Source organism: Camponotus vicinus, unplaced genomic scaffold (assembly GCF_025532165.1).
Source record: "Camponotus vicinus isolate PSW18456_S1 unplaced genomic scaffold, iyCamVici1.0 SCAF_11, whole genome shotgun sequence".
Classification (NCBI taxonomy): domain Eukaryota; kingdom Metazoa; phylum Arthropoda; class Insecta; order Hymenoptera; family Formicidae; genus Camponotus; species Camponotus vicinus.
This window is the reverse complement of record NW_028141947.1, coordinates 13,966,692-13,993,531: the sequence shown is the minus strand read 5'-3', so window position 1 is coordinate 13,993,531 and position 26,840 is coordinate 13,966,692. Positions and strand designations below refer to the sequence as shown.

The window sequence follows — 26,840 nt, the reverse complement described above, 5'->3', positions numbered from 1 at the left end:
ATATTAAAAAATAAACTATATATTATATTATATATAAAATTATATATAATATAACCCTCCCATGGGGTACACCTTGTCGCGGTGGGAGGGCTTAGTACTTGGATGGTGCCCTGAGGTTTATCTTAAATTTTTCTATTTATGATAAATCTTAAGGTGCCTGAATGGGAAGCTAAGTACCCTTTCGCGTCGTCGGTGCCGTCAACGTGCCGCGGACGGCAAGCGCTTCGTTACCGCGTTTTCGCGTTGTAGTATTCTCGCGTCGTCGCGTTTTCGTTTTTGGACTTTTTCATATAAAATCCCAATTTCATTTATTGTCACGAGTCTCTACTTCCGATGTCAACTAACTGGGATGTTTCGAGTTTGCACACGTTGCTATGTAACGTACACTCGTGCTTTGTGCTTCGTGCTTCGTCAAGTGATTCGGCCCGAATTAGTTAGAACTCGACCGATTGCTCGGAATGGTCGTCAATGGGTCCCTTCTCTTTGCTCGTCTACAGCCACACGCACTGCGTGTGTTAACCCTGTCGAGGAGTCGAGTGGATTCCCCTAGGCACGATTTTCGCTCGGTAAAAGGGGTTGCCTCCCCATTTTCTAAATTGCTGAATGTTAGCATTTAAAAAATGTGGGTATCCTCTTCTTTTGCCGTCTACCAGCCTGGTGTAGCCATGTCCTGCAATCGCGGGAAACTTCGTGTTCCGGGCGAAGCACCTGAAATCGTGCTTAGCGGGTCCAGGTTCGATACGAGATAGGATAATTATGCGCGAAAAAGAGTTGGTGAACTTCATTTTCCTCTATTTCCGTCAATCGTTTCGTCTTCTTTCCGGTTTGGGCTTAGTCCTTGCTCGTTGTATCGTTGCATTCCCGACCTATTGACTCGAAGCTGATTCTCGTAAGTGAAATGGGATTTTCGCTCGTACCGAAACCGGGAGTGCCGTTCAAAGTATATGCATATTAAGTATATACATCGCGCGATCAAATAGAAAATTTTTTATCATACCGAAATAGTGCGGAAACCGTTTAGTATCGCGCGTAAAAAAGCGAAAATAGCGATATAAAAATATCGCTCGTGAGTGCGGGAGTGCCGTTAAGTATCGCGCGCCTAAGACTGAGAGGAGGAGGAGGCCTAGGAGAGGCATCAGGCTCCGGCAGAGCAACCTTCTGGTAAGCAATTTATTTATTTGTAATTATATATTAAATATTAAATATATTTATTATAATTTAAGTTAAACAATTAATCGCAACAATTAATTTGATGTTTATTGATTTGATTTTTATTTATATTTTTTTATTTATATTTAAATAAGAGAGAATTAAAGAAAAAGATTTTTAAATTAAAGCTATAATCTTGTAAAGGTGTAAGCTTTTATAAAGTTATAAGAGAATTATTAGTAATGTTTTTTAAAATTTATAGAATTATTTTATTAATCTGCTATTATTATATGCATCGAATATAAAATTCAATGTATACAATAATTTTTGAAATATTAATTATTTTGAACGCTGCTACATTGGAATCTTCTTTTGTATGTTATAGATTGATGCAACAACCCTGATGATTTGAGAGGAGGAGCAGGCCTAGGAGAGGCATCCTGCACCGGCGGAACAACCTGATGGTGAATATTATTATTTATATATTAATTGTTATAAATCGTTAACTTGTTATAAACGAACAATCATTCGATCTTATTATTTAAATGAATTAAAAAGAAAGATTTTTATAAAAGTCATATAAAATTTTCTATTTAAAAAACAGTTTCAAAAATTTATAAAATTTTTCCATGCGTGTTTATTTGCTTATTATTTTACACATCGGATATAAAATTTCGCGCGACAAAAATTTTTTAAAATTTTAATTGCATTTTGTGAGCATTATTATAAATGAATTTTATATTTGTATGTTACAGACAACTAGCTTCGATAACAACAACTCCGCTGTTGCGCATCAGTGCCGGTGAGTGAAAAAAACTTTTATTTAACTTTAAGGTAACGGATTCGTAGAAATTGCAGATGTAGATGTAGATGTAGATTGTAGATTGTAGATAAATCCGTTGCCTTAAAATGGATGAGCTAGGATGGATTAAATTAAATAAAATAATTAAATTAAATTAATTAAATTAAATAATTTTAATAAGTTCTTTCAAACTTATGTTTTACATCTATTGCGAAAATATATTGAAATATTAATTAAAAAAAGAAGAGATCAAGAAAAGATTTTTTTGTAAAGATTTTGTCTAATTTATTAAATAAAGGACACCCATTGACAAATATCAATTTTATCAATTTTTGATATTAATTTATTCTTATAATACGCACTTATTTTCTAATTGCTCATAGCTCATCCATCGTAGAATTTGTTTATAGATATTGTTTTTAAACTTTACTTTAACTTAATATAAAGCCAAATGATTAATTAATTAAATAATTTGTAATATGATAAATACACACATTAATTTTATATTTGATTATAAAATATAATTTATAGAAATTTGTAGTAATTTGGCTTTATTTCAGTTAAAATAAAGTTATATTCAATATTTAACGAACGATCGTGAAATCGAACGATCGTTACTAAATGAGCGTAAATATTTCACGCTCTTTTGCCCTTTATCCGGCAAAAGAAGGAGTAATTATCTCCTTCTTCGATCTCTGATTAGAGATCGAGAAAGAAAGTGGCCAGGATCAACGAAAGGTAGGTTCAACTGGCCTGAAGAGTACGGTTAGGGTACGCGGTTAGGGCACGTGACTAAAATATATACATGATTAGGTGAAGTGATGATTAGAGATAGATTCCTCAAATCTCGAATAATTTTAGTTAATCAGGAAGTAGGGTTGTTAAGGCTATTAAGTAAAATCATTAAAATTCTTCTATTAATATTAGGGTTGTTAGGGCTCTTAAGATCATTAGAATTCTGTAATAGTAGGATTGTTAGAGCTATTAAAATTATTAGAATTCTTTAATAATAGGGTTGTTAGGGCTATTAAGTAAGATTCATTTTTTCTTTTAATATTCCAATAATCCTAGAGGTAAATTAAAATTATTTTCATTAAATTGAATTTATTTTTAAAAACGTAAAAATAAATATAACATGTTTTAAAAAAGAAATTTAAATTATCAAAATTTTCTTCAGAAATATTAAAGAAATTGCATAATTATTAACGTTTAAGAAATCTTAACATGTTATATTTTATTTTAAAACTTAAAAATATATGTGTATTAAATCAAATATAATATTAAATTCAAATGTTAATGCTATCAATATCAAATTATTATATCGATGTTATTAAATATTTGAATAAATCGAATATTATTATTTGATATTGATAGCATCATAAATTTGTAAATTGTAAATTGTAAATTATAAATAGTTATAATTGTATTTTAATTATAATCTAACATTGATATTTTAATTGTAAAATACAATACAATTATGACTATAATTATACAGCACTAGTGCTACCGGCATTTCGTGCACATAGCACGGAACAAAACCTGAAATTGTACACATTATATATTATCTTCTGAGAACATTCATGGACATTGGCTCTGTAGTTCATGTCCACGTTTTCAATGTCCATAGAGGGAGTATCGCTTTCAGGGATCACCTAAAAGCAGGCCATGACATCTCTCAGTATTCTCTCTGTTAGTCTTTTTAGGTGATTGTACGAATTCATTCAAATAGACCTTCATATGTTATCGTGTTTAGAATTGCCTGTATCCTGTCAAGTACTAAACATCACCGGTCAAGCTTCGCAATGCGAAGTGAAAATCGTGACAGCGAAAGATGGGTTTCATCGAGGACACTTTCGTGATTCTCATAACACAGGTGGAAATTTGTTTCCACTACGAAAATCAGTTTTATCGATACTTCCTGAACTGTGATTAAGGTTATAAAGAGAGTATGATTCTCTATAAGTGTATCTCTCAAAATTGTGTGAAAATGGTTTATTTCACTATTAACACTATTTAATGTAAAATTTAATGTAAAATTTGATGCAGATCTAATCGATAAATATTTTATTACATATTATTTCTTGCTGTATTAAAACTAGCAGTAATTGCTTGTGGAGTATTAATATTCATGAATCTTTTTGCATGTAATATATTTATGGAACTACAACTGAATTATAAAATGTATATACTTGAAAATATTAATAAATTTTATATTGTAAAATGTTGCAGTTTATTTAGTAAAATATTGAATCTATATAGTTGTAGTATATTTCTATTTATTTTTTACAAAGATATATATTTAACAATCTTTTCTGTATGATAGATAATTTCTATTGATTTACGTCCCATATTTCAGATAATTTTCTTCTTAGGAGGATGGGTATTCTTTGTGAAGAAATTATTCAGAGATTATGAAGTTCATCATAGACTAGTGCAACTAATTTTTTCGGCAACATTTTCACTGTCGTGCACTATGTTTGAATTGATTATTTTCGAAATAGCAGGGGTGCTTGACTCAAGGTAAGAAATAAAGATACATTTTATTATTTAGACATAAGATATATTATGCTTTCTTCAGTTCTAGATATTTTCATTGGAATACTGGCCTTTATATGCTTCTATTTATGGTGATAGTTCTGATACCATTTTATATAGCATATTTTATCATCAGTAATATCAGATTTGGTATATAATTTATTTTATATTTTTATCTCTATTATTTATATTTATCAAACTTGATATATTTTTTTAATTTGTACACAGTAAGACTGAATCTAATACGGCCACTGACAATTATTGTATACTTTTTCTATCTCTACTTATTTTGGAAAGTGGGTGATCCTTTCCCTATATTAAGTCCCAAGAAAGGATTGCTGTCTATAGAACAAGGTGTCAGTCGAATAGGAGTTATTGGTGTCACAGTAATGGCTCTTCTCTCGGGTTTTGGTGCTGTAAATTATCCATATACTTCAATGGCTTACTTTATGCGTCCAGTTTCTTATGCAGATGTGCAGTTTATAGAAAAACGATTGCTACAAACTATGGACATGATTATTGCGAAAAAAAAAAGAATTGCATTAGCTAAAAAAGGTGAAGCTGTTGGACAAACTGAAACTCGATCTCGATTATGGGGAATGTTAGGTCCACTAGGTGGGACAAAGGGAAATCAAGAAAGTATATATCCCCTTTAATTTTACATAGAAGTTATGAATATATTATTTATCTTAACAATGCATATTGCTTTTCTTTTATAGCTATCAAACAATTACAAATTGAAGTTACTGCTTTAGAAGAGTTATCGCGACAATTATTTTTGGAAGCGCATGATATACAAAATGCGAGAGAGCGTTTAAAATGGGCTGCCACATGGCAAGGAAAATACTTTAATTTTCTGGGTTATTTCTTCTCTTTATATTGCACTTGGAAAATATTTATTGTAAGTGCATTTAATTAATAATTTTAAGTAATTTTATTCCAAATAATTTATAATTATCAAATTTACAGTCTACGATTAATATAGTATTTGATCGAGTCGGCAAGAAAGATCCTGTGACTAGAGGAATCGAAATAGCAGTGCATTGGATTGGCTTCAATATCGATGTCACATTCTGGTCGCAGCACATTTCTTTTTATCTCGTCGGTTGTATTGTTGTAACATCTATACGTGGATTATTGTTAACTCTGACAAAGGTATGTAAAATATATACAACTTATAATTGTAATAGTTCCATGCATGTTTATTCTCATGTTTTAAAATTTTATAAAATAATCTATGTATATATGTGTGCCGATTTTACATGTGATAAACATTTTCAGTATTATATAAGTAAAATAATACATGTTGTAAAGAACACAAATCTTGATTTTCTATTGCAATATTATCAGTCTTAGTAAAAATGCACTCTATTGACTGTTTCAGTTTTTCTATGCTATATCAAGTAGCAAATCCTCAAATATTATTGTACTTATTCTTGCTCAGATAATGGTGAGGATATATTTGCAATTATAAATTATATGTATGATTTCCTGGATTACTCACATTCAAAATTTTGTGTTCTTCCTTTCAGGGAATGTATTTTGTATCTTCTGTGCTTCTTATGCGAATGAACATGCCAGCAGAATATCGCATCATAATAACACAAGTATTAGGAGAATTACAATTTAATTTTTATCATAGGTGGTTTGATGTCATCTTTTTGGTATCGGCATTATCATCAATAGTGTTTTTATATTTAGCTCATAAACATGCACCAACAGAACGCATATAACAAAATAAAAGATACTTTTTACTTAAACTCGTCACTCATTTTATGAAGTAATGTATTCAAAACCTACACTTGTTAATTCAATAGATAAATTTTTAACAGAGATAGCAGATTTTGATGTATGATAACTGGTGCGTGGTAACGTCACTAAAATATATTAACTTTTTTGAAATCTAACATTTTTTACCACAGCAATCTCTGAAATATTAGTCTTTATATTTCCAATTAAATCATAGAAAATAAAATTGCATAGAATATGACATCTGTATGAACATCTTCCAACTACTATTATGCTGCTTGATTGTACATGTGTTGTAAAATGCTACAAATATTAAATTTTGCAAAAAAAAATTTATAATAATTATTAATTAATAAAAATTATTTTATTCTCATGGTGTAGTCGAGTTGTATTTTTATTGTTCTAGGAAATATAATTATCCAAATCACAGATAACTGAAACATAATCCCGATATAGTAATAAAAAATTGGCATTATTGTATAGATTACTGAAAGTTGATTATGAATCCATCATAATCCTAATGTAATAATTCAATAGTCCATTCTTCCCCCATATTTACAGCTGGTTTACGTATTGTTAATACATTGTTATGTGGATTATATGTAGTTTCTAAAGTTATTCTTCCCATGCCTATAAAAAATATACATATATGTTATTGATATATAGATTTTGTTATATAAAATTGTATTATTATACTAAATCTGATTACTCACTGTGAGATTCCAATTGGGCAGAATTAATTCCTTGTGGTGGATTGGCTATGTCTATTCTTTCTAACCAGCTTTGTGTTTCATATGAAGCTAGTTTATCTATTAGAGTTGAAGTTATTTTATTGTTGTCCAATGTTATTCTTAAATATAAATACTTTCCATGACGATATTCAAAGCTAATTTCATCATCAATATAAAGATTACCACTAGCTTTGCCATTACTATCAGTGATTATTATCAGTGTGTAGGGATCATCTTTCATGGCAACCGTACTACGTCGTATCCTCATTTTTCGTGGAACGATAGAACCACTTTTTTGGAATACAGGGATCTTGTAGATCGTTACTGGTATTTTAACGTAGCCAGTCTTTTGATAGGGTTGCATTGTATCAATATCATACCAAGTTACTTTGTTTTCTCCTGGGAAGTAAACTGCTACTTCAGTAGCACCAGATTGGAACACTGGGCGTACGAGTAGAGAATCACCAAGTTGCAAATGATCATCAATAGTAAATGTTTCCGATTCCGATGGATAATTCACCCATAGAGGACGTATAACGGGTAAGCCGTTTATTTCGTGCTCTCTAAAGAGCGTGTACCATAATGGTAGATAAGAGTATCGCAATCTTAGCGCTTCGCGAACTATTTGAGTAGTTTCTTCATTGAATGTCCATGGCTCGCGTCTTTTCGTCTCGATATGAGAATGCTGACGGAAGAAAGGTAGCCATACCGCAGCTTGATACCATCTAATGAACAATTCGGAATCTGGATTTTTAAAGAAACCTCCCACGTCGGCACCACAGAACGACATTCCTGATATAGCAACCGAAAGACACATTGGATAACTTATACGTAGATGACTCCACTCAGCCATGTTATCGCCAGTCCACATTGTTGCGTAGCGTTGCGAACCAGCAAAGAAGGATCTCGTTAAAATAAAAGGTCTCAAGTAACCGCCCGATCGTCGGAATAAAGCTTCGTATGTCGCACGGATGTACATATGTCCATTAATATTATGAACGTCTCTGTGTTCCCAGCCTCCATGATGGATAAGATCCTTTAGTGCAGTTATTTCGGGCCCATTAAACACACTTGGTTCATTCATATCATTCCAAATATAAACGTCATTAGTGGTACCATGAAATTTATCTAAACTATACAAGCCAACATAGTACTCAATAACTTTTGGATCGAAAAAGTCCAAATATGACGAAGCTCCTGGCCAACACCAACCCTCGTAATCTTTTCCATCTTTGTTTTTAATATAATAACCCAAATTGGTTGCATCATTATGTAAAAAGTAATTACTGTCGCGTTTAATATGAGGATCGATGATAACCACCAATTTTCTGCCTTTGGCAGTAAGATTGTGTACCATTTCAACAGGATTTGGAAATTTACGTGAATCCCACGTAAAATATTTTTTGTTATCGGTATATTCAATATCAAGCCATATAGCTTCTAATGGCATATCATATGTATCGAAACTTTCAGCGATTGTCGCAACGTCATCCTGATCATTGTAATTCCAACGACTTTGATGATATCCAAGAGCAAACATCTAAAATAAATATCAACAAAAATTTTAAGTTTAGAATATTTCACTTATAACAGAGCTTAAAAGAATTTTTACAATGTTTATTTCATTTACCTGTGGTAAAGGAGCTGTGCCAGTCAGGACAGTGTATTGTTTAAGAACATCAAGTGGTTTTGGACCCAACATGAAGAATACATCAATTACTCCAGATTCTGACATAAAATGAGCATCTACCTGGAATTTCTTAGTAGATCCAGATACAAAATTAACAATGCTTTCTACAACATTGTTGTCTGCACTCGATAAAATGTCAATCCAAGTTTCTGCTGTATTATGCCAAAAGACACCTGATGATCTTTCCTTTCTGAAATATATTAATGCAAATAAATTTTGTATGGTAAATTTCTTAGAAATTATGAATTTCTTAAAAGTTATGAATTTATTTAATAGATTCTTACCCATGAGCATAAAGAACTGGGATTGCACCATACAAAGCCATACGTTCGTTTGTTTCATATTCAAATACATCTAGATTATAAAGTCTATATGGATCGCTAGATTTAGTCGATCGTAATGCTAACGAATCAGCATGTTCTGGTATACCATAAGCATGCTCTGATCCAGGAAAACTGAAATCCATAGCAACAGCTTCGGGACCAAATGGCTTTGTATCATGATGCTCCTTGAAGTTTTCTTCCCAAGCACCAGGATCATTATCAGCGCCATCACCAGGATATGTGGTATTATTTTTTTCCGCAGTTTCAGCATTTTCACTTTGTTCTGGTTCTCTATAATAAAATAGCAAAATATATATATATATATATATATATATATATATATATATATATATATATATATGTATATATAACTTATTATATTATTCTATATAAGCTTTCAGTGCAATAATTGTCCTCTAACACTAAATACCTTACTGGCTTTGTACGTAAATGTTCAAATCTCATAAGACCACGAGCATTTGCTGATATTGTTAAAACACCTTTAGAGTATAGATCTATTTTAAATGGATTAACATGTAAAATAGCTTTGTTTTCGCCCTTTACTACAGTTATACTTTCAGTTGTTTTTTCCACAGAATCCAATTTTGTTATTTGTGGCTGATCTTGAAAAGCATATTCATTTTCGTATCTGGGATGCAGTGGATTTTTTTCATTGATGTGTAATCTAAATGTGCTCTCTTTCAATGAAATAAATTGTACCACGTAAAAGACACCTGTATCTTTATTAAATAGGTCTATGGTAATCATAGATTCATTCTGTATAAGTGTATCTGGTAAAAGTTGATATGGTGTTTTTCCAGGCTCTACTTTCCTGCACCGTCTATAAGAAATAAAACAAAGTTTATATCTGTCTTTTAAATGACAATATCTGCAAAAATGATTAATTCTTACTGGCAAAAACTGCTTTGATCGCATCTCTTAAAATTATCTCTGATAACTGCATCGACAAGGAATGGAGTACACAGTAGTAATATTAAAAATGGGGCTAACCTGAAAAGTTTAAGGCACAAAATAAATTAAGCACTTGCTAAAATATAATAGAATATACTTTACATAAATCTTAGATATTATAATAAAAATAAATTATGTTTATCGGCGACTATTACATTGTATGTACTATTTTAAATTAGACTGGATTTTTGAGATGAAATACTGCCGGAAATGCGACCGCGCAACAGATTATATAGCAGTAATGACGTAAATTGTGAAATTCCATCCTATATAAGTATCAATATCGTATTCGTTCAGCGACAGATTAGATTAAGTCCGCGACCGACACGATGCGATAAATTCATTGAATAAAAAGCATTTATTTCATAAATAAGATAGTGCGAGAAGAGACACGTAGACGATATTAACCAACGATCGAAATCCACGAAATCAGACTTAAACAACCAGACGAAATTGCTATATCAATTGAAAACTACTCAAACAGATGATTTATATATACTTGAGATGATATATACTTGAGATAAATCCTTCATCGCATAAAGATTAAAAAGCCGAAAATAATTAACTTACCGCATAGATGAAGCCATATTTGAGAAGAATTAATTGTTATATCACTTTCGTGCTAACTCCCTTGATATCGTGCAAGATTGATTTTACAGATGGCGTGACGTGATTCTTTGCAGAGAGAAACCTGGCCTTTGTCGAATTTCACGCAATTTCGCACACGCTAATTTTATAATTCTCATTTGTATAATTCTGTTTCTGTTTAAAGGTATCTATGATAAATCATTTTCTAATACATTTACGGGAATTTTTATCCAGATAAGAATATTATGATATCGATTATTAAAAAGCGCAATTTTTTTCAATGATCTATAACCCTATCTTTTGATAAAAATCAATCTTACTCTCGACGAGATATCTGAGATCTGATATCCGAGTTGCTTTCTGCTATGTTTACGAATTTTTTAATTACATTTCTTGTTCTTATCGCATTTTTATATCGTGTCTTTATATCGAATATTTCGAGAGCTTAATTTCTAGCGTGTCGTTTGAGATTTTATATAGTATTATTTTTAATATCGGAACGTTTTCTATATACACAACGCCATTATTATTCATAAATTATTTTCACGGGGAAGTGTGTGCGGCTTCGATACTTCGATAGTTTCGATTTCGAGAATCGCAATATCGCTCTTTGCTACTAAATTCACGATCAATCGTGACGCGGCGGATGGCGAGGTCATTTTCGGATCGCGTCGTACATTTCTCGCGAATATTATCGTTTAAAAGTGAGTGCGGAATTGCAAAGAATTATTGAAAGTGTCGCGAATAAAGTACTCTTTTTAATAAATACAAAGTGTATATGAGATGTGCAACCGTTATCTACCGTTTTACCGAAAATAATAGTGTGATATTTCGAATCGCGATCGGTCATAAAACATGTCACGATGGATCATTCTGTATTCTTTCGCGGTTATTATTCGGTTATTGTTTATAGACAAATTTCGCGCACAAAGAATTTTCAAAGTAAAGTACACATTCATCATAATTGTGTAATCGCTGTTATATCAGTCAATTTGCACCGCAATTTTGATATCGACAATTTGCGTCTGTGTTCGCGAAATCATACACGTGATCGTAATCTTCGTGTGTGTTTCGTGCTGTTATTTTCTCGTTGAAGCGCGAAGTTTGAAAATTTATGATGGTACAATTATCGTCAGGTATATACATTTTGTCATTCTATAATTAATTACGTTAGTATTATTTAAATCAATATATATTTTTGTATTCTTTTTGCGAAGAAATGTTATTATATTTGATTTAGTAAAACATTAAAAAGAGTTTGTGCGTAAATACAATTACTGCTGTTTTTGTTTTTCAATATGTCTATTATAGCTATTGTGTCAATATATGTATAATGTAATTCATATAATTTAACAGGTTTCTGAAAGACATTATCCCACTGATATCCCGATATTGACATCGCAATGCTGACATCCCAATAATTTTACGTCAGGATTCCAAGATGGAAGGAGGCATTTTTCGGTAAGTTTATTTTTCAATAAATTTTAAATGAAAAAAACTCACAACTTTGTCGAAAGTTGTTTTATTGTTTTATTTATTCTATTAATGCGATGGAAAAAATTATGAAGTATACATTTTAAAATTTTGTTTTTTTAATTTATTCTGGAGAAAATAACTTATTTCACCTACAAATCTTTCGCATTGCTTTCTACAATTATTTTTTTTAATTTGTCTAAAGAGAATAGATTACAAAATTATTTATTATTTATTAATTAGACACTAATTAATATAAATAAAAGCTTATTGTAAGAGATTACTGATGTCATTAACAAAGAGATATATATATAATTTTTTATTATTTAATAAATATCTAAATTGTATATAATTAAATCAAAAAAAGATATTTCTAAAGGCATCTTTATTACTTATTATGTACTTACATATTTTAAATAGATTTTTATATTTTTAATTATATCTGCATATTAATAAAATAAAAAGGATATAAATGTGAAATGCAAAAATGCATATAAAATATATATTAAAAAGTATTTGTTTAAAATATATCAGTAATGTAATCAGTATAATTAATAATATAATATAAACAATAGAAAGTAAATAGATTATAATTAATAGAGATATAAATTAATAGAGTTAGTGATTATGATATGATAAATAATAAACTAGACCGTGTTTACTTAACATCGCACATTCAATTTATTAGAATTAGAAGAGTAATGCATTCAGTCGGCAGGGAAAATACAGTCCTATGATAATTACATATTATAGATTATAGAAGTTTGGCACTCAGATCAGTTCATTTTTAGTGGATGTAAAAAAGCCTAACGGTTCGTCTCTAGCATATTCATGAATCAACGAACGGGTGTCTCTTTCTGTCTCTTTCGATAAAACGTCTTTAATTAGAATCTATTAATGCATATGTTATATAAATCCATGGAACGGTACATTCTACGTAGTAGTGTACGCATTATAATATATATCATATATATCATTATGATCGCTATAATCAACATTCACGTTAAACTGTTTTATTAGATACGCTTCTAAGATTTAGGGAATTGCCGTTAATCCACTTTCGGCCAGACATTTGCTTGAATTACCGCGAAAAAGTACGACAAATTTCTTCTTCGTTAATACATCGTAGTTTTACAATTAATGGGCCAATAAATCTCTTTTCTCTGAAAAAAACGAGGCTTTGAATTATTAATAACGGAAGTAAAAAAGTATGATGTATCTAGGTTTAACAATACGATAGATCGTTCGATAAAGAGGCCGCTGTCTTTTTTGATATTCATTATTATTATTATTAACATATAGAAGATATTATGCGACCGCATAATTTTATAATATAAGAGAACAATCCTATTAGTTTACATGAATTATAAATTTTACTGTTTATTCGGTCTGATTAATTTATATAATTTGATTGACATTGATAATATTAATATTATATTTTTGTTTATATCATTGACATATAATTTTTATCTTACAACAGAATCTAACGCGTTTCAATTAATCAAGTCAATTATCTCCTTGATTTTTCTCTGTACATAATTATTTTCATAAATGAAGATTTTTTTTATAGTGCGGTTCTATAATATTTACACTCGACATTGGCCGGAAGCGGATCTATTTAGGTTACCGTCAGTTTCCGCAAGAGCAACGTAACGTAAAATTCTTTTTAAAATCAACAAACTCGTCAACATACCCCTTCGTTAATAAATTTCTCTCAGATGAAACCGCTTACGCACAACCCCGTTCATCGCTTATGAATTACGAACTCGCCGCGCGTCAACGTTTCATAGTAGAAAAGATCTACTCTCGTACTCGTATAAAAAACGGCTTATAGATTTCGAGCATTACTGATAATTCGCATTTAAGATACGTTAAATAATTATATTATTTAGTGTCGCCTAATAATCTATTATTCACTATAAAGACAAAACAGATAAGAATTGTGAAAATTTCGTACACGATTCTATGTAATTTAAAGATAATCGTCCCGATGAGAAAAATGTTGCAAAAAGTGATTCGGAAATAACGCTATCAATTAATTAATTGCTTGATCTATTACTAATTTATGACAATTATTCGATACAATTTTTTTATCTGCTGTACAACATATTGTTAATGAAATAAGTATGTATGTATTATATATACGTACATACATTAACGAAATAATTCAATGTATTTCACCACATAAAGCTAAAATGCGCAATATTACATTGTCACAAAAAGATTGTTGCGGCGATTCGACTTTTTTTACATTTCGAACAAATATTAACTAGTATTTTATATTTACTTGCATAGTACGAGCAACATCGAAATAGTCGGAATAACGATAGAATAAAATGACCGTATGTGAGATCCATATTGGAGGGAAATAAAAAAGTTTAACTTGGACAATATATGGCGGTATAAAAGGATATGTCCACACAAACTCGAGTACAGTTAGTATAAATGCATTCATTTGCGTCAAGTGACAAGTAACAGGAACATACAAGCGCTCGATTACATTGTGCGCATTTGATCGTCTTATCATACAGTGTCACAAAAATTCTTGTATTATCCTGATTACTCGTTTCTATTTTCTTTGTATAACTTAAGACAGAACGAAAGTTCCGCCTTTTTTTAAGCCTTAATGCTTCGATTTTACCTGAAATTTACGACAGCAAAAATCGATAAATGCCATTCTTATAACAATCTTATTGATCTAAATTTACAAAAAGTGTAAAAATGGAAGGAGGGGAAAGAACATAAAAGTGGTCATATGTATTTTTCTAAAAGTCTGCACTCTAAAACGAGCCAGTAAATCGACGGATCGTATTCTTAGATCAAGATTGAATTTATTGCAAAAGTCTTTAATGAATAATCATTCTGCCTTTTTAATGATCAAATTTATTTCGATCCGCCGGAAGGAAGGGTCATAGAATAGATATACGAAAAATCGACGTTGTGATTAGTGGAAAAAATGTCAGCAGAGTCAGACATCTTTCAGGCACATTGAGCTCGTGATAGCGGCGATAGTCGTGACATTCAAGGAGATCTAGCTTCCTGTTTATACCGTTTTAGGCTAATAATACACGAGACACTGCGAACTATTCCGCATCGGGAATTATCGATAATTCTCGATCGTTTTCGATCCGTAAATCTCCTACACAATCAAGGAGTTTCTTCGCCTTTTTTCAATTATAATCGGATGCACCGAAACACATGCCGACATCACTAAATTCTCGCCACAGCATCGAACATCATCTCACTATTACTCGACGCATATATGTCTGGCGCGATAATCTCAAATCTCGACGAGCGATTTCCATTAAATTCCGTCGTAGATTTCACTTTCCTTAGGCACATTAAGTCCGTGATATCCACGATAGTCTCGATTCTCGCATGAAACACGCCAGGAGACGCTACGGTTTTTTTCGCGTAAACCGCAACGTGTTTCTTTCCTGCTAGACCCAGTATTGGTCCCTCCTCAGCAACGGGTTCTTCTTGGTCCTTTGAGTTGTGGCCGACTGGCAAGGTAGATCGGAAGTGTCGAAGCTACTCCATTCGTCGCCATCCGCCACCCCATAGGGATATCTGGCGGATACGTCGATTTCTGAGCCGCTTTCCAGAGGACTCAAGGGTATCACTTTACATTGTGGTAACGTTGAGGGCAACACTGGCAAAGGTGTGCTGGCTGTTACACTATTGTGATCGTTACCGAAAGGCTTCAAATGCGGAGTAGCAGGCATCAGATGATCCGGCGGTCTGGGAAGCGGCATCACGCCAACAGCGGGAGTGGTTTCCGGTTTTTCTTCTTCAGCGTGTTTGTATCTGTTATGCCGGCATCTGATCGTAATAATTACAACCACGCCGAGAAGAAACACGCCGAGCAACATGCCGAGAATCAGAAGATAATCATTGCTCATATTCGGTGCGATCGCCATCTCGCCCTCGTGACCGACCGGATCCATAGGACTGCCTAAGGTGATGTTATCGTCGTCGATGTCGAGCTTGATACGGAATTCAAAGTCACCCACGGCTGGCTGGAAGATGGAAGCCGCAAGAATGAAACTGAAACTATCCGAGACGCCGTCTATCGATGGTATTTTTCTGCATACCAGATATATCACTCCGGAGATAATCTCCTGGTGCGAGAAACGAGTCACTTCTCGTTCGCGCGTACCTCTCTTCTCGCCGGACGACGAGGAGCTTCTGATAATTCTTTTGATCTTGGCGAATTTCGGTTTTCTTACGATAGTGTAAAATGGATTGCTCGTCGTTAACTTCGCCAGGGGAGTTGCGTCTAGATGATACAAAGTTATTCGATTCTTTTCACCCGCTAATGCCGTCAACGGATTCATGATAATGAGAGGCGTAACTTTGATCTCGACACGTATATGTTTTTGTACGAAACCGCTTAGTCGCGCTGACAATTCCAAACTGTCATTTGGCACCGTCATATCCGTCTGCATAAACACTACGCTTTTTGATAGTAGATCGGTCTGCTTGAACATTGCCGCGGCACCGTCTCGCACGTATAATACTCCGTATTTCGGATGTGTCGTAATCTCGTAGATCACCAGATCCTGACGTGCATTCGTATCGAGTTTTATGTCGTTCTCTGAAATGGGCGCTACGTTCGAACCTTGCTGCAAACGCACCGGACCGAGCACCGTCACATTCAGTCGTATAGGTAAAACGTGAACGTTGAAGACGGTATAAATCGGACTGTAACCACCGTCCCAGACTCTGAAGTAGAAAGAAGCGGCCTGCAATGTTCCATTATGCTCGTATACTACTCGATTGGAGTCCACGTCGTACTGGGTGAACTTGTCCACTTGGCGTACTTCTGATGTATTTTGGTCGAAAGGTAACAGCAGTAATCTGCCGAATGTCGGTCCTGTAATCACGTCATACGTAATGTCCTGCGGTGGAGTATCGGGATCGATGGTTAAAAGATTTTCCCGAGTAATGGTCTGATTTTGATTCTGCACGACCGTAATGTGTGGAGTATTGGTGACGAGTCTGAAAGGCTGATCGTTAATTGGCTCGATAATAACGGGAATACTGATGTTGCAAAGTAACACGTGACCGGGTATTAAATACAACGTGAAATAAATGCGATCTTCTAGAGTATCTGAATGATCGTGATAATAAGCGATTTTTCCGCCCTCGATCTGCGGTTGCATAAAAGTAGTCACATTCAAATCCGGCAAAAGCATCACATGTCCGTGACTAGGCTGGTGAACTAATTTTGATAATACTGCCGGATTCTCGATCCCAGCGTTGATCTGTAGATATGATACGATGCCGCTAATGTTCATGACGACTTCGGCGGAACTACCCTCCACAACTCTGACGTTTTTCACAAAGATATATCGGTCCAGGCCACCGCTCGAAACTGATATATTTATTTGGAAAATCTGCGATATATAAAAACATTGTTATAAAAGTAAATAATTACATAAAATTGAGATAAACATTGCAGTCTTTAATTAAAAGTTATTAAAAATATTAAATTTCTTAACTTATTGAAAGCATATAAATAATGTTTTTCGCAATTTATAAAATCACAAGATACGCTAATTGAAAATAACATACTTATGGACGATAAAGATTAAATATTTAGTTATATATATTTTCTATACCTGACTAGTTATAGTTCCAGCGGAGTGCGTTTCGACGTCAAACATGAAAGAGTCATTGGCCGCTAGGTCCATGAACTGCTTGGTATGCTCATAAATCACTTTACTATTGTTTATATCTTTCTGAGTAAATCGCTCGACCTCAAGCCATATCCCTTCACTTGTCTCCATTATAACTTTGCCTAAATGGGGTCCGTTTCGCACAATGTATCTAATCTCCCTCGCTTCGTCGGAACACGTCGTTAATAAGAGCTTGTCTGATATTAATTTCTTAGTAAGAGGAAAGACATTAAGGGGCATATTGTGTTCAATATTTAAACGAACTGGCTTTGTCGTAATTAAGATTGTGTAAAATTCCGTCGTGTGTACGCCATCGCTTAATACGAAGTTAAATTCTCCATCAGATCCGTCTGAAAAATATATTACACATTTTTACTTTTTCGTATTAAATCTTGTGCTAAAAGTTTGCAATTTTATTAATTAGAAGAATGTTGATATATTATCTTGATTTTCTGAAATAATTTCCATTATATAATAAAAATAAATTCCATAATTATCATAAATAATTAAAAAATCATTATGCATTATTTCGTACATTTTAGTATCAAATTAATTAACTACTTTTATTATTCAAAATTAATTTCATAATTATTAGTTAATTATAGTATTAATTACAGTATTTTACATTATGTTTATATAATCATAAAAGTGTTCCAATTTACAATTAATTTCTGAATATTGCATACTCACTCGTATGTGTGAACATCACTTGCGATTCGTTAATTTGACTCTGTGTGAAAGTATAGATGTCCATCTCGGGTGCAGTGATCAATGAGATATATCCGTTCCTCACTCCAGTAACATTGAATATTATATCGTTCGGGGCGGTGTCATTGTCGATAGCCGCCAAGTTTGTCGACGTCAAGATAATAAATCCACCTTGCCAAACGTTAAGCTTAGTTCTGTTCACCAGTACAGGAACTTCGTCGTTAACAGGTTGAACAACGATCGATACGTCAAACGGCTCACTTATCTTATCACCAGCGGTGACAATCATTCTGAAGGAATCCTTCGAAAATTCGTCTCCATTATGCTTGTATAATATAGTTCCGGCATTCAAGTGCTTCTGCGAGAATTTTTTCACTTGAGTATTCTTCGTGGAGTCAAGAATTGTTCCGTGTCGCGGCTTCTCCGTTATCCTGTAATCCGTCATTTTGCCGGCGTAATACGGCGTCACGACCGAGAAGTCAGATTCATTTAGCATCACGCTCTTGCCTTCTACGACGGTGAAACTCTTCGCCTCGACATAGAGTTTTTCCGGCACGATCACAAAATTCACACTTAAACCTCGTAACCATGTGATACCATTGGTAACATCTACAATGAAACGATCGCTCGTCTGATTCATCACCGATTGAACGTAGAAGACGCGACCCTCGTTTATCAGACTCTGCTCGAAATGTTTTACCGTATTGCCGCTATATTCTTCCTTCATCTCCTCACTGTGTTCGTCATGAGTTTGCAAATCGAGATAGCCATTCTGCGGCCATTCTCGTACGAAATAGACGATTTCGGTCGGCGATATTTTAGGATGCATTATTTCAAGACTCTTTCGACTTAGCAGGATACTCGTAGCCTCCTCGACGAATATCGTTTCGTTGTTTTGAATGATCAACGATTCCCAATAACTCTCCGGATAGACTTTGATCACGAACGTACCTTCAGCTTCCGCGTTCTTAGCAAACACCTTAAACCTGAAGATGTCTTTTGTCAAGGAACTACCTAGATGTTTGTATGATACAATACCATGCTTTAAATCATCCTCCGTGAAACTATTCGACTCTCTATTATTCTTTAGCAATATACCATGCTTCGGTCTCTCCCATACATTGTATTTAATGTCTTTTTCTGTGGTATATACATTTGTTTCTATCTCAAGTTCTTTCGATCGGAGCACCACAGATTTATTAAATTGGACAACTAAACCGTTACTTTCGTGCAACTTGATATAAGGTGGACTGGCTTGAATTTCAAGAGCGCCGATCTTGTAAAAATGACCATCGGTGATATCGAATTCAATTTTTTCACGTTCATCCCCTTGGTGTCGGAAAAGTATCATACCGTCGTCGATGTCCTGTTGCGAGAATTTGCGTATCTGTACCGAAGGATTAATCACCCTATATATTCCGCTTTTCCGAGTATCTTTTCTAGTATAAATAAGTTCGCTCGTTTGAGTATCAATATCTTTGTCTATGTAAGCGAGATCCTTATTCGTTATCAATTTTTCTCCTTTTGATACAACATGAAAGATTCTATTAATTGTTCGCTCCGGCGGATTATCATTTTTCATAATGATTTCAATTCGAAACTTTCCGACATACATAAAGTCCACGGAATCCAGAGATATCGCCACAAATTCAAAGGAGTCCTCTTTCGTTTCGGAATCATCATGCACGTAATATACCGTTTGTGTCAATACATCTTCGAATGTAAAAGACGAGACGTTCTTTTGTCCTTGTGATCTTGAGCTATTCGCGATAGAGAGCCAACCATGATTCGGTTTTATTGTAAGATTGTACATCAAAGAGGATACACCATACTCCTTGGGATTCACATGCGTGATCCTCAGAGATACTTTCGAGCCCTCGTCAACTTTCAAATTCTCCATGCCCTCCAGCGATTTGCTGTTCTTGCCGAGATAATATCGGAATTTCAAGTTGGCGTATATGTCGACGCATTGAGGTGCATTAACTTTGAACATTATTTCGTCGAAGATATCGGAGTAAGATCTTCTGAATAGACGATAGTTTAATCTACCAGCTTCGATGTCCTCTTGCGTAAAAGTACTAGCTGTCGCGAGTTTATGATCGGACAGAAATAGATCGCCGTATTTTGGTCCCGTTGTAAGAGTAAAGACTATCTTACTTGGCGATGTAACTAGTGGATTTGTCTGGTACTTCAAGTGGTTGCTCGTAATAATAACGTTCGACACATCGGTGAGATTAAGAGGCATCCTTCTGGTTTCCTTCAGCTCAAGATCGATGAAGGTAATACGGAAGTCGTACATCTGCTGCGTTTTCACTTCGCGCACGTTCGCTTGGAATTTAAATTCGTCCTGATTAGGACTACCGACGTTATGAAGATAACGAATAGTGTTCATTTCCATATCCCGACTGGTAAAGTGCTCGACGTTCATCCAGCTATTGGAGATGTCCCTCAATTTTTGTAAAACACCGTAATGTGGTGGTGAAACGATATCGTAACGGATATCGATGGTATTGTCGTCCGAATTCGTAGCGAACGAGAGATTTGCCGGTGTCAGGTAAGAGAATGAACGATGCACCACAACGAGACCGGTATTGTGTGTCAATTTAATTTGCAATGGATAAGCCGATACACGCAGATACGCGGGCTGACTACTCTCGACGCCGTCGCTCACTTGTAAGCCCAACATTGCATTCGGTTTGGCTAAAAGATTAAATATATTAGATCGATAAAAATTCTCGACAAGATATAACGCTACGTTACATTTATATATGTATTAGAAATCAAAAATAATCGCGTAAAAGACACAAGAAGACAAATAAATATGCCATGTAATCATCATTAGAGGCTTATCAAATTTAAAAAATATAGCATGCTTTTGCAATTATAATCCATTACCGTTCCCACGATGCACATAGGCAATGAGACCTTGCATTAATTCAGCCTGTGTAAACGTGTCGACAGGTCGAAACGGATAAGTAACTCTCTCGATGTGTCCAGCGTCGGTATCCGCTCGTAAAACTGTATAGATCAGCATTTCTGACGGGGTGTCGGCGTCTATAGCCCATATTAATTCCTTGGTCAGTGTTTTTCTTGTGCCCTGCGAATATCAGCGTTTTTCGCATATTTTATATTTGATGAAATCACGTCCGACGAATACATATTGTATAGGCATATTGAATGAAAGGACGCGGTGAATCGATGAAAAACTGCGCCGTTGTTTTCGCACTGACATAAAACACATCAAGCGAAATAGCGAATATACATCTCAATTTATATAACAATCAGTTTTTTGTAATCGGAGAATTGAAAAAGATGAATCAATATGGATATTAAAGATTCTGTTTTTATTTTGATATTATTAAGAAATATCTAACATGTTTTTTTTATCAATCTATATATATTGTTTATCTATTTTTACGAGTGATAAAATCTATGTATAATATACATATGTGATATTCGGAGAGTTAATATAGTAAAATTATATTTACTAGAATTTCAGTATTTCCTGAAATAATTGTAGTATTGTTAGCAGTATCGGGAGCAGCTCGACGTAGATGAGATTAATTCACCGCAAATTACAATCGTAATTACAATTTCTGTCTTCATATCGCGATTATTCCTGTTCCGAGAATATGCATCCATATGATATATGAAAGAAACATTCGTTATGCGCATACATGATATACGTGCACGCATACTCTCGAACTTATATACGTGCGGTTAATTAAGAGCGATGACCGAGAACGCGAGCGAGTTAAATCGATTTCGCCGCGGCTAAATTGCCACGTTCTACGAAGATGCACGAGCCACAAGTAAGCTACTATTTCATTCGGCCCCCATTAATTGATTTAGTTGAGTAGCGTGAACTGACGGTTTTGTTTCGGTCAAATCGGACGCAACGTGCTCCGAATTAGTACGGCGAGAAAAAAAATTCATCGCGTGATAAGCGTCTCGAAACGTCTCGAAAAACTAAGCCAGAAAAAAGGGAATTTATACAATTTATGTTTGTGCCTTACTTGGGCCAGACGCAGTACTTTTGCGGTCGGTATCTCGAGCAACGGCGGGTCGTTGACGGGTGTGACATTGACGTGAAGTGGGAATCTGAGGTGTCCTTGGAGATATCCTGGGAGAGTATAGCCTGTTCCGGCCACCAATGTCAATTCCAGAATCATGCTGTCCTCTGTGGTTTCACTGCCGTCATGCATGTACTGTATCTGTCGGGGGACAAGTCAATTATAATAAGGATAATGTTATCAACATCCTACCTAATGTAACGCAGGCTTCTCTCATAATAATAGGAAAATTAATTTAGAGAAAACTTAAACTTTTTATCAAATATTTTTTTCAGATAGATTTTTTTAGATATCTCTCTAAATCGTAAGACTAAACGATGCGTTAATGCGATTCTTACGTTTGCATTGTTCCACAGTGTAAATTTACATATGAAAAACAGTCGCGTAAGTGTCAGTAATCTGTCATGTATCGCAACATCAGTAAGAGACAACGTTACGAGGAGCGTGGACTTTAACTTGCGGTAGCCTCCGTTCTATGAGAATCTCGAGCGGCAAACACACTATGTCGTGCTACGGAATCAGAATTAATGATGGGCGAGTACATCGGAGCACCCGACTCGTGTTATCCTTTCTGGCGTTTGATCTAACACTCGAGATCGACCGCGGTTGAAATTAATTAGAGCGACCGGGGTTAAGTCGGTGGTCGTCGATTAGCATATCGAGTGGGCGTCGTCCCCGGCGTCGATCCGAGTCGAGACAGAGAAGATGCGAGCTTTTTCCCCCCTTTTTCTTTTAACGATTAGAAAGCAATTGGCAGTAACGGCAAGCGAGTGAGCGCGATGGTGGATAAAAAACGATACGTGATCTCTAACGAAAAACCATTAATGAGTGATGGCGGATGAGTTTATAAATAGAGCACTGTCGCTAGATAAATTGAGTGTGGAGTAGTGGAGGAGTAGGCGCGAGCGAACGGCAAGTCGGTCGACCCTCCATGTTCCCGCCATCAACGATTCTAAAGTTAGTCCTTGTGGCGTGTGCTATGTATAGCAGCGCGTGGTCCTATGACGAACTGGAAGAACATATGACTTTCCACGGCGCCTTCTACGGTCTATAGGAATTGGCCGACCGACCTCTCGGAGCTGCATTTAGTCACCTGATATTAATTAATGTCAGGTGCACGCCGACCGAGTTTCGCCTCTTACACGTGTCCCCGCAAACTCCTCGGCGATTTCGAGCTTTATCGTCACACGTGTAACCGACAGATGGACACTAATATCGCGATTGCCGGACTTACGTCGGGTCGAGTCGGGTCGAGGAGTTCTCAGTGTAACGTACCGTTAATTCGAGAATTTGATAAATTGATCGCTGGCCGATTACCTTATCTTGATTGATATCTTGCAATGTGAAGGAGTGATCGCTTCGGGATGTTAAAACATCTAATGCCAGTGTTCCGTAAACTGGCGGTGTCACCAGAATAAATACGACACCGGTTTCTTCCACGCCGTATTTGGCAATGTCCAATACCATCGCGATGTTTTCATTCGTTATTAGCACGTGCTTCCCCTCGGAAACTAGCAGAGGACTCAGCGAGAGAATTTCTAAGTTTACAGGCAGGGTGGCATTCGAATAGATCTGCAAAAGCGCCTCTTTATATATCGTCTCTTCATTCTATTGCAAGTCTTATCTAAATATTAGCAAGATTTAATGCGTTCGATCTTCAGTATTAAATATCCCGATAAAATTTATACGGATAAAGTTAAACATACTGTGATTACACAAGTAATAATCGTTAAAAAATAATTTTATATAGCATCTTGATTAAATTAGTCATGCATAAATCCATACGTTAGCTGCCGGTGATATAATTAACTCGCAACCGCAACGTAACCCTCGCCAAGTATATAGAACGTCATTGAAATTCGATTAAAATTGATCTACCTTGTAATCCTCGGCGTAATTCGATTTGATGCATAGCGACTGGTCGCAGTGGCACTTGAATGAGTTGACGCCCAGCTGCATGCACGATGCACCAGGTACGCAGGGATCGGCCTCGACGCACGGGTATCCCCAGACGCAACCCACGACGATACCTTGACTGACTTTGACGTCCGGTAAACCGAGATCCTTGTTGTCAAGAATCATATTTCGTATGCAGCCTTTGTAGCTCACATCGCCGGATCTGAGACCCTTATTTAAAACTCGAGCGCGTTTATTCAGCTCCGTGCCTCCGATATATAGGGTATCGGCTAGATCGAGAAAACGATTGCCGCCGGACGGCAGGGTCATCGTTTTCTCGTGATGATCGACGGCGATACCAAGATCGCTCGGATTGAAGTCCACGATTACATTGTGCCATTTACCGTCAGCCACCGCGGTGCCATGTATTAGTTCGGTTGGACCGTTTCCCTTGTTCATCAGCAATCGTATCTTACCCTCGAACAGCTCGATACCGAGGAAATCGGCGTAGGATGACTGCCCGGTATTGTAGAGTAATAAGCCGCTCTCGGCGCTAGTCTTCAGCTCGAATTCCCATCTGCAAAGAATCGTTAAAAGAGATTGGCAGGAAACTTCGTTACTATCCTGTAAGAAAAAAAAGAGTATCGCAGTCGCTCGATATCCGAGTTCAAATCAGAGTCGTTCGATTTTACGATACCTTAGCGGGGAGAATATCCTTTCTGGATAATGCCGCTGATACTAAAACAGTGTTGGTGGAATAGTGGAAAATTTCGATACTATTGCGTATCTTAGTAATCGGATTAGAATTTCGCGGTTGATTTCTTCGATTCACAAGTGCTACATACAATCGATGCAGCGAAGCAGTAAAAATATTAAACGAGAAATTTTCGCGAACGCATCGACTGGTCGAGCATGACGCAGTCGATTTATAGTATTCCGTTATGAAACAAGATAACGAACTCTCTCTTGAAAAAGCGAACCGAATTGCAATTAAATCTTGACAAAATATGCAAAATTCTATAAATCTAAGGGATATAAAATATAACAGTAAGAAATAAAAATTCGATAATTTGTTGAATTTCATCATTTAAATTTCTATACAAATATTGTTTCTGCAAGATAGTTGTATATTTTATTATTCGTTTAATGATCGCTCCTTAGACGGTACAATATTCAGATTTCACTGCAAAGTGCGATTAAGTGGGCAAAACATTATTCGTGCAACACGAGTTAAAGTGAGGCAATGCAAACGATGGTAGAAAAGAGAAGATTGCTCGCCGTGAATTTATAATTGTAATCAAATCAAATTTCGCTCGGTCGACTTCTACTCGGGAAACTTTGGAACGAGTGATTTTCGTATCTTGTGCACGAAGACGCCGCGACTGTTGTGAATACGAAAGCCGATTATTTACTTCAGCGAGCGGATTCATTGCTTTTGAAATAACACTATAGCAAAATGCTACAATGGTGGTTATAGATTAGACTTTTATCATAAAAACAGACGAATGCGATAATAGTATAAAATAACAACTATGACGAAATATTAAAATTATCATTGCATATTATTTTATAATAAATATTAATATATAGCAATATTTCCTCATACAATAAAATATTCTCAATGTATTCATTTTTTTATGTCGTTGATATCACGACAATTGTTATAACTCTTTTATTTTCTACACGTTTATCATTCTTTGGTAATAACGTAGTAAAAAGTTCGATGAACGTTAGAATATATAAATACTTTTGGCACGAGATGCCTCTTGACATATTATAATTAAGTTCCAAGCCAAGTTTATTTCGTGAATCACAATTATCGAGAATTATGTCATCGTTTAACTGTGTTAACCGGAATTAATGAAGATGTCCGATATGTTAGTATGCGTCTTACTACACAATACAGTTCGTAATGTTGTAAGCAAATGTGTATACCTGTACGAATTGTAAACACAATTAGATGTTTACCATGTTGGAGGTGCACTAAGGATGTTCTAATACAGTCCGCTTGTGTTTCTATGCTGTTCATCAATCGATGCTATGCTTTCGAAAGCGTAACGTGAGTTTACGCGCGTTCTTTTACAAAAAGACAATTGATTTTCAAGAAAACTCGTTCAAAGAATTGCAGTGATTGAAATTAAGAGAACTGTCCCATGAGAAATCTTTCCATTTGATTCTTTCAATTTTTATTGATTTAAATTAAATACCAACATAGATATATTGTATATAGGAATAGAAATAATAGAATATAATGGAATATAATAAAATGGAATAGAAATATTATATATAATTGATATATATTAAATATAATAACTCTATATATAATTTTGATAAAAAAATCAATAAATTAGATGACGGATAAGCGGAAATTGCAATTATCAGGTTGAATAGAGATAACCTGAACGTTTATGCAAGCATACGCATACATGGCATTTGAATCTTTCAAATCAATTGAACACTGAGAGCGCAT

General features: G+C 34.8%; 3 protein-coding genes and 1 long non-coding RNA gene across 15 annotated transcripts in view; 2 read left to right on the top strand and 2 right to left on the bottom strand.

Annotated features, from left to right (window-relative positions):
- The first annotated feature begins 81 nt into the window (after positions 1–81).
- On the top strand, positions 82–2,402 carry LOC145961693 (uncharacterized). The gene is made up of 3 exons (XR_014435688.1): positions 82–1,161; positions 1,535–1,613; positions 1,905–2,402. It is a non-coding gene; the product is annotated as an uncharacterized LOC145961693 (long non-coding RNA).
- Positions 2,403–3,619: 1,217 nt separating this feature from the next.
- Positions 3,620–6,615, top strand: Gphr (golgi pH regulator). 3 transcript variants are annotated; one of them, XM_083081545.1, is made up of 8 exons: positions 3,620–3,824; positions 4,308–4,471; positions 4,530–4,636; positions 4,715–5,125; positions 5,206–5,387; positions 5,456–5,641; positions 5,871–5,936; positions 6,019–6,615. In XM_083081545.1, exons 1-8 carry the CDS (start codon positions 3,783–3,785, stop codon positions 6,217–6,219), a joined length of 1,359 nt encoding a protein of 452 aa, XP_082937671.1. In that variant the 5' UTR covers positions 3,620–3,782; the 3' UTR covers positions 6,220–6,615. The 3 variants fall into 3 exon arrangements, with proteins under 3 accessions (XP_082937671.1, XP_082937672.1, XP_082937673.1); XM_083081546.1 differs by having other exon boundaries at positions 3,623–3,885; XM_083081547.1 differs by having other exon boundaries at positions 3,623–3,897.
- Positions 5,456–10,675, bottom strand: Gcs2alpha (glucosidase 2 subunit alpha). 3 transcript variants are annotated; one of them, XM_083081536.1, is made up of 8 exons: positions 10,522–10,675; positions 9,892–9,990; positions 9,410–9,820; positions 8,941–9,270; positions 8,597–8,846; positions 6,949–8,506; positions 5,991–6,865; positions 5,456–5,632 (listed from the first exon to the last, which is right to left on the bottom strand). In XM_083081536.1, the coding sequence occupies exons 1-7, from the start codon at positions 10,536–10,538 to the stop codon at positions 6,753–6,755; spliced, it is 2,778 nt and encodes a 925-aa protein (XP_082937662.1). In that variant the 5' UTR covers positions 10,539–10,675; the 3' UTR covers positions 5,456–5,632; positions 5,991–6,752. The 3 variants fall into 3 exon arrangements, with proteins under 3 accessions (XP_082937662.1, XP_082937663.1, XP_082937664.1); XM_083081537.1 differs by having other exon boundaries at positions 5,456–5,609; XM_083081538.1 differs by lacking the exons at positions 5,456–5,632; positions 10,522–10,675 and adding an exon at positions 10,107–10,246 and having other exon boundaries at positions 6,612–6,865.
- A 1,742-nt stretch (positions 10,676–12,417) lies between these two features.
- The window catches only part of Kon (chondroitin sulfate proteoglycan 4-like protein), a 52,193-nt gene continuing 37,770 nt past the window's right edge, over positions 12,418–26,840 (bottom strand). For all 8 annotated transcript variants that reach the window (XM_083081531.1, XM_083081535.1, XM_083081532.1 and 5 more), the window contains 7 exons: positions 24,353–24,947; positions 23,792–24,046; positions 22,418–22,615; positions 21,297–21,498; positions 18,384–21,101; positions 17,637–18,043; positions 12,418–17,411 (listed from right to left, as the gene is read on the bottom strand). In XM_083081531.1, coding sequence (XP_082937657.1) covers positions 15,453–17,411; positions 17,637–18,043; positions 18,384–21,101; positions 21,297–21,498; positions 22,418–22,615; positions 23,792–24,046; positions 24,353–24,947 — 6,334 coding nt within the window. In that variant the 3' untranslated portion in view covers positions 12,418–15,452. The remainder of the gene's footprint in view (positions 17,412–17,636; positions 18,044–18,383; positions 21,102–21,296; positions 21,499–22,417; positions 22,616–23,791; positions 24,047–24,352; positions 24,948–26,840) is intronic.